The sequence below is a fragment of the Budorcas taxicolor genome, chromosome 11, assembly GCF_023091745.1.
Source record: "Budorcas taxicolor isolate Tak-1 chromosome 11, Takin1.1, whole genome shotgun sequence".
Taxonomy (NCBI): domain Eukaryota; kingdom Metazoa; phylum Chordata; class Mammalia; order Artiodactyla; family Bovidae; genus Budorcas; species Budorcas taxicolor.
The window spans coordinates 165,236,389-165,244,016 of NC_068920.1; the positions used below are offsets into that span (position 1 = coordinate 165,236,389).

The 7,628-nt window shown below is 69.0% G+C and overlaps 1 protein-coding gene across 1 annotated transcript; it reads right to left on the bottom strand.

Moving 5' to 3' along the window:
• Nucleotides 1-1,538: 1,538 nt before the first annotated feature.
• Nucleotides 1,539-6,930, bottom strand: SAPCD2 (suppressor APC domain containing 2). Its single transcript, XM_052649633.1, has 6 exons — nt 6,354-6,930; nt 3,671-3,783; nt 2,633-2,779; nt 2,249-2,356; nt 2,053-2,163; nt 1,539-1,667 (listed from the first exon to the last, which is right to left on the bottom strand). Exons 1-6 carry the CDS (start codon nt 6,928-6,930, stop codon nt 1,539-1,541), a joined length of 1,185 nt encoding a protein of 394 aa, XP_052505593.1.
• Between the last annotated feature and the right edge of the window lie 698 nt (nt 6,931-7,628).

The window sequence follows — 7,628 nt, forward strand, 5'->3', positions numbered from 1 at the left end:
CTCACGCGTGGGCGGAGGGAGGATTCGGAGCTGGGGAGGGCTGTCCTCAGTTCTGGGAGTAAGCGGACTCCTAGTGAGGGGCTCAGGGCCCGAGCTGGTGCGGGGGCTCTGTTCAAGGGCTGGCAGAGGGGGACAACTGGGGGAACCAGGAGAGGGGCAGCCTCTGGGCAGTCCTGGTGGGCCCTGGTCCAGTCACCCCATGGCTCAGATGATGGAGACCTGGTGCCGCCTTTTGGGTCCAGCTCCCTGCCTCACATCCCAGGGAACCTGCCCAGGTCAAGGTCAAGTTGCCTGAGTGCCGGACCTGAGGCAACCACCTTCCTCCACTGGCTGCTGGTGTGGGGGGAGGGCTCCAGCTGGCACAGGCCGAGCTGGGCCCTGCGGGCATAGCACTCCGGACCCCTCCTCTCTGGGCAGACTGCCACCCCCAGGCATGTGAGGCTGTGCACAGTCAGCCCTCAGAGCCTGGTTCTGTAAGTGCCCAGCATGTCCAGGCCTGAACACATGGCCTGCCTGCAAAGTCTGGAAGCCCTCAGCTCCAGGGGAGGGCCCTGCGTGCGCTCGGAGCCCCTCCTGGGGTGGCTATAGGCCAGCTGAGCAGGTGGTCTCCCCGAGAGTGGGCTGGGCGTGGGGGCACAGTCAACAAACGACCCCAGCGGGACCCGCTGCCAGGCTCTTGAATCCTTCAGGACCCCCTTCCTCAGACCCAGACCCAGCCCCTTCATTCCCTGGGAAGCGCACATCTGGTGGGAGTGCTGCTAAGGTTGCTGGGTCTCCAGGACTTCCTGGGGCACGCCAGAGGGTACCACCACCCTGAGGACAGGGCCCTGCCCACGGAGGGCACCCTACGCTGCTGTGGTTACCTGGCAGGTCCAAGAAAGGGCACTGTTTGCTCAGTGGAGTCCGGGCCAGCAGGGGTGACAGCCAGCCCGTTCACCTAGCGTCTAAGGTCCGCGAGGAAGAGAAATCAGGCCAGCTCTGGCTCAGGCAGGAATCCAGCAATTCAGAACACTGCGCCCTGGGGCTCCCCTGGAACTGGACACCAGTAGAAGCCCCTGGACTCCTGGCTGAGGTGGGACCCCTAGTCCTGAGGGAGGAAACGTGCCCGCAGACACTCGGGGCCAATCACCACTGGGTCTGAGGTGTCCCACCCCAGGGCCACCCACTCCAGGCCCCACCCGAGACACCCAAATGCGGGCTCCAAGGCCAGTTAGCAGCACAGGGTGAACAGGGCTGTGGACTGGAGACCCCAGGCAGAGGGGGCACAGGCCAGCAGAACACTGAGCGGGCCTGCCCGGAGCTGCTGAGGCCAGCACCCCTCCCCACCGACAGTGGCGGCGGCTCCAGGCTGGGCATTGGCACGATGGAGTCTCCCACCCTGCCAGCCCCAAAGCCCAGATCAGAAGGGAGGAGGGAGGCGACGTCCAGGCAGGTGTCCAGGCACCTTTGCCTCAGAAGGGGGGCCAAGGAAGTGCCCCCCCGCCCGGAGCTGAGAGACTGGCCAGGCGGCAAGGTCCTCTATCTGTGTCCAGGGCCGGCTACATGAAGGTGGAGTCCAGGGGCCCGGCGTCCTGTTGGCTGAGGGCGCGGGCCTCAAACAGCTGCTTGATGAGGGCAGACTTCTCCTGCTCCAGCTGCGTGATCCGCTCACTCTTGTCGGTCACCTCCTGGTAGGGGGGGGTGGGGCGGTCAGGGCCTGGCCAGGGCCCCCCAGCCCCTGCCCGCACTGGGGACCGCATCCCGCCTTCCAGCCCCCATCCACACCGGGACAGCATCCGCACCCCCCACCCCCAGCCCCCGCCCGCACCCCGCCGCCAGCCCCCTGCCGGCACCAGACCACATCCTGCCCCCAGCCCCCACCTGCACCTGACCGCATCCCGCCTCCAGCTCCCACCGGCACCGGAACCGCATCCCACCTCCAGTCCCCGCCCGCACCCCGCCCCCAGCCCCCGCCCCCTCCCGCATTCTGCTTCCAGCCCCTGCCCGCCCCCCCGCCCCCGCCCCCACCCCCCCAGCAGCACCCCCACCCCCCCCGCCCCGGCCCCCGCCCACCTGGGTCAGGAGCCGGTTCTGCTCCTTCAGCATGAGGATGGTCTGCTGCTGCCAGTTGGGGGCCGAGGGTGACACAGGGCCCGGGGGCCCCGAGGAGGACGAGGGCAGAGCCTACAGGAGGGCACGGTCAGGCAGGCCTGGCACAGCCGCTAGGGTGAGGGCGAGGGTGGCACGAGCTGGGCTGGGAGGCACTCACCCTGGCAGCACAGGCTGCGGCCAGCAGCTCCCCCAGGCACCGGGCCACCTCCTGCACCTTAGGCAGCAGCTGCCCCAGCAGGCGGGGGCTGCCCTCAGCCCCAAGGTCCTGGAGGAGAGCACAGAGGGGCGGTCAGGGAGCAGGGCCGGCCCAGGGGTGCAGGGAGGCCCAGGGGTCCCGGGGGGTCCCCAGGGGCGGCCCTGTGGGCGGGGAGCCCAGGAGCGTCACAGGTGGGGAGTATCACGGCAGGGAGGGGTGGCCCAGCACTCTGGGTAGAGGGGCACCCACTGTCCTCTGCCCACCTGGGCAGGGGATCACTGTGGGGGACGGGTCGCTGTGCCCAGGGGTGGGGGTGGAGACAGGCCCAGGGACAGTGTCACTCACCGAGCTGGCCCGGCTCTGGCCCAGGTGGCGCTGGCGCTCCTGCAGGCGCTGCAGCTGCTGCTGGCACCACTCCCGGCCCCGCGCCATCATCTCCAGACCCTGCAGCAGCACCTCCTGCTCCTGCTGCAGCGCCCTCATCTGCTTCAGCTGCCACACACGGGCACACGCTGCGTCACCCACGGGCACCACACGGGCATGGGCTGCGTCACCCACGGGCACCACACGGGCACAGGCTGCGTCACCCACGGGCACCACACGGGCACACGCTGCGTCACCCACGGGCACACGCTGCGTCACCCACAGGCACCACACGGGCACGGGCTGCATCACCCACGGGCACACGCTGCGTCACCCACGGGCACCACACGGGCACGGGCTGCGTCACCCGCGGGCACCACACGGGCATGGGCTGCGTCACCCACGGGCACCACACAGGCACAGGCTGCGTCACCCACGGGCACGGGCTGCGTCACCCACGGGCACCACACGGGCACGTGCCATGCTGCACACAGGCACACAGCAGGACAGGACAGCCTGCACCTGCCTGTGCCTGGAACTCCTAACGGCCCACACTCACACCCCCGAGCACACACCCCCACTCAACACAGCTGCACTCACACAGCCCGGTACCAACAGGAGCGCTTGTGCGCCTCTGCACGGGGAGCACAGCCCGGCTCCTCCTCCCGGGACCGGGGGCAGTCTTGGCCTTCCTTAGCCTCTGCACACAGGGTTCCCAAGGGCATCTTCCCCCCTCTTTATGGCACGTGGTCACTCTCAGCGGGTGGGCTAGCCTGATGTGCCAGGGAAGCAGGTAGGGTCCAGTGCGGTGCCGGGGAGGGGCTGACCAAAGGACTTCTTGACCTGACCGTGGGCCAGCTCCCAAGTGGGTTCAAACTAGGATGGGAACTGAGGTTTAGAACCACCGACGTTCCTGCCACAGGGTCCCCTCCCAGGCAGAGGAATGGTCCAGGAAACCACGCATGTGGGGGCCAAGTCCAAACCCAGGCAAGATGGTAGAGCCCCTGGGCCCGTACTCACCAGGGCGCAGTCCACGCCGTTGGTGATGGTGTGCCTCCGCCGTTCCCCTCGGGCACGGGGCCCCCAGTGGGCATCCCCCGTGCCGAGTTCCTGGGCCCTGCAGGTCACTGCTCCTGCAGCAGAGAAGTGAGAGCCTGGCTCACTTCCCATGAGGCAAGCTTGACTCCCCCAAACCCCCAAACATCCATCCCAGACCCACCCCCAACCAACCCCAGCTGCACAAAGCCAGGTGCCCAGCCCTGCATGCCTCTGGGATCCTCAGCGATCCAGAGCCTCCCTGGACCACACCCTGCCGGGGCCTGGCTGGAGCCTGGTCCTCTCTCAGCCCTCACACCTGCCGTGCAGATGGCCGTGCAGCCACTGAGGCTCAGGTTTGCACTCGCACCCCCTGTACGAGCTCCTGGAAGGCAGGGGGCTCCATCTAATTCATCTCTGCACACCCAGGGCCCATACCTCAAGGGCTCAAAGGCTGCTGACCTCGGAGCCAGCGAGGTGACCTCTGGCCTCCACAATTCTCTCCTTGTCCGCCCGGGGCCCTTTAAGGGTGACTGGGGCTTCCCAGGTGGCGCTGGTGGTTAAGAACCCTCCAGCCAATGCAGGAGACACAAAAAGACTCGGTTCAATTCCTGGGTCGGGAAGATCCCCTGGAGGAGGCCATGGCAGCCCACTCCAGCATTCTTGCCTGGAGAACTCCAGGGACAGAGGAGCCCGGCGGGCTACAGCCCATGGGGCTGCAAAGAGTCAGACACGCCTGAAGCGACTTAGCACACACGGAGTTCAAGCAGGAGGAACACAGGGCCCAGGCAGCAGAGCCCAGCGTTCTCCCAGGAAGGAGACTGCAGCTTGACCCCTGCACACCTGCACCAGTGGAGCCCCAGCAGAAACTCCTACGCACACACAGCCCCCCGCAGAGTTGCCGTGGGGCCAGAAAGCCAGGTGCTTCCCTGGGCGGGCCCCTGGAGGGCCACCAGCTTCCCTGGAGGACGGGGAGGGCGAGCAAGGCTGCCCGTGAGTGGGGAGAGGGTGCAGGCGAAGAGGGCGCCCTCCCTGGGCTCCCGAGCCCTATGCCCTGCCTGGCACGGCAGTGGGCACAGGCATGTCTGACAGGGACATGCCCAGAGGGCTGGCACCAGGTGGCCATGTGGGCCACCAGCCAGCTGTGGCAGACCAGCTCCAACCAGCCAGCCCTGGCAGACCGGCTCCAGGCAGGCTGAGTTCATGTTCCAACCTGCCGAGCTGCGCTGCAGGCAGAAAAGACACAGCAGAGGGATGCTGGGGGCACCCCGGGACACCTGAGCTGGCCAGCACCACCAGGTTTGCAGGGCGGCCCAGGGCCCCCAGATGACAGCAGGCTGGAGGCCCAGCAGGCAGAGGCATCCCTGACCCCACCCCACCCCACCCCGTCCAAGCGGGATCTAGCAGCCTGTACCTACGGAGCTCAAGCCAGCCTGCGATGCATGCTGAACCCCAACACGGAACAGGAAGGAGGGCCTGGACACTGGGGAGGGCTTGGGGGCTGTGAACGTGGGGCACCTTTCTCTTCCTGGGGTGCTAAGCGTTCTCGGACCTCCAGGTTTTGCACCCAAACAGTATGTCACGAGCCCCGTCTGGGCCTCCGCTGGTCAAAGGTGACAGTGGACGCCGGAACTGGACCTCAGAGGACCACAGTGATGGACCTGGTGCGATGACAGGCCTGAGGCTGCAAACCCCAGTCCCATGGCTAATTCCCAACCGCACGCAAGCACGCGGACGGCACCGGGCCCGCACTCAGGGCCGCACGCCCAGAAGCCCGCTTCCCCTCACACCCGGGGGGATGCGGAGGCTGGGCAGCGAGGAGCCTGGAGCTCGATGGGCAGGCGGGGGCCACCGCAGCTCCAGCTGGCAGTCACGGGGTTGGGGAGTATGTCTGAGCCTGGGCATGGGGTCCAGCAAGGCTGGCAGAGGGGTGGGCAGCACAGAAACGGCCACAGCTGCCCAGCGGAAGGCCTGCATCTGCACAGGCTGAATAGGCCGAGGGGCGCCTCGCCCCCGCCCCCCACCCCCGGATAATGCCAGTTTTGTTCCCAGGGCAGGCTCTCTGGGGGATAAACAGGGGACCATTCAGTCATGTCCTGTCCCTGCCAACTGGACCAGAAGCTGGGCCATCCCCAGGGGCTGTGGTTGATTCCGCCCAGGTGTCAGAGGCGCCAAGGCTCCAGGCCTGGAAGACTCGGCTGGGGACCCTCCACTCTCTGCCCTTTCTCGGGCCAGGCCCTCCTGCACCACGCCTGGCAGCTCCCGCCTGCCCTGGTCTCAAGGGGGCGGTCCGCCCAGGCCTCTCCCCGAGCTGCTAGACCGAGAAGGACCCAAGGAGGCAGCAAAGGCCCTTCACAGTCTGGGGACCCTCCCTTGACACCAGTGAGAACTGCCTCTGCCTGAGTCACCAGACGAGCCCAAGGGCCCGGGTGTCCCTAAGTGTGGGCAAATACTGAGGTGGAGAGCCCTCAGACCGAAAAGGCTCCCCGCTCGGGTTTAGCTTGGAGTGGGCTCCTGGTGGGGTCTGCGAGAGCTCCCACCAGCTCCTTGGCCGGGTCCCCGAGCACCCGAGGCGCGGAGGAACTTCTTTTCCTCCAGGCAGCGGGGTGACCCAGGTTTACACGCCCGCGGGGAGCTCCGGGCGGGCCCAGGGGCCACCCCCACTCACCAGTGTCCTTGCTCGGGCTCCGCTCCAGTGCCGCGCCCTGGGGCCGCTCGGGCTCCGCCGGACCGGGCGCCGCCTCCGCCAGGCCGCACGGCTTCTCCAGGTTCCGACTCGCGACGCCTGGGCCAGCCGGCGGGGGGCGCGCGCCCAGGGGCAGGGGCTTCCTCTCCAGGACGGTCCGCGGCTCGTCGGCCGGCGCGAACACCAGGCGCGGGGGCGGCGGTTGGCCCCCGGGCCGCGCCGAGCAGCCTCCCCGGGCCGGGGCGCGCGCGGGGGCCCGCGTGTCGCCGTCGGCGCTCGGCAGCGCGGTGCGCAGGCCGGCCACGAAGCGCTCGAAGGTTAAGTAGCCGCTGGCTGGGGCCACCTGGCGCAGGCCCTCGAGCACGCCGCGGGGCAGCTCGCGCGCGTCGGCGCCCCGCCAGCGGGACTCGATCTCCCGCAGGTGCACCAGGCCGCGCCGCCGGTCGTCCAGGATGTCGAAGAGCGTGCGCAGGCTCTGCAGGAAGGCGCGCGGCAGCCCCTCCGTGCCGGGCGCGGGAGGCGGCCCGCCGCCCGGCTCGGCCATGGCGGCTCCGGCCATGGGCGCCCGCCCGCAGCGCTCGGGCCTCAGGCCGCCCCGGCTCGGTCCCCGCGCGGCCCGACGGCGGGCCCGGTGGCGCGCGACCCGCCCCGACAATAGCGGCGACTTTTTGAATGGGCCTCACCGTGGCGTCAGCGCTCATTAGCATTCGCGGCGGCCATTGGCCGAGGCTAGCTCGTCTCCTCTCTGATTGGCTGAGAAGCCGGCAGCCCCGGTTTGATTTTCGGGTGGAGAGGCCGGAGGCTCGCGCGCTCCCGCCGTGCCCAGAGGGGCCGGGGGCGCGCGGAGGCGCCCGGCGGGCAGGGGGCGGGGTCCCCCAAGTCCCCCTCCCTGTCGGGCTTGCGGGTGGGGGCGGGACCCCCGAGCGCCCCCGTAGACTCTCCAGCCCCAACCACTCCGGCCGCTCCCTCCGCGGTCCTGACCTCGCTGGCTCTGGCCGCCCAGACCACCTTTCGGAGGCCGGGCCCGGGGCTGGCGGTAACCTGTCTCCAGGTGGCCTCCCGGGATAAGGAGGAGAGCAACCCTCCAGGGACCCTCCTTTCCCCTAGATCTGCCCCGCGCGCTCTTCGCTGAGTGTCCCTCGGCGCAGCCCTGGGGCTCCTTTCTCTTGCGCCAGGCGGGCCCCAAGGGGCTTGTGGGCTCCAGCCAGCTGGGCGCTTCCGGTCACAGAAGCCTCTCTGTCCCCACCGCTGCTCGCT

What these genes read in the sequence shown, in the direction of transcription:
- SAPCD2 (XM_052649633.1), bottom strand. Translation starts at nt 6,930, where the DNA reads ATGGCCGGAGCCGCCATGGCCGAGCCGGGCGGCGGGCCGCCTCCCGCG. An exon ending in GAGCCCGAGCAAGGACACTG is followed by an intron (nt 3,784 to 6,353) that starts GTGAGTGGGGGT and finishes TCTCTGCTGCAG; the next exon opens with GAGCAGTGACCTGCAGGGCC. An exon ending in GCCAGAGCCGGGCCAGCTCG is followed by an intron (nt 2,357 to 2,632) that starts GTGAGTGACACT and finishes GCTCTCCTCCAG; the next exon opens with GACCTTGGGGCTGAGGGCAG.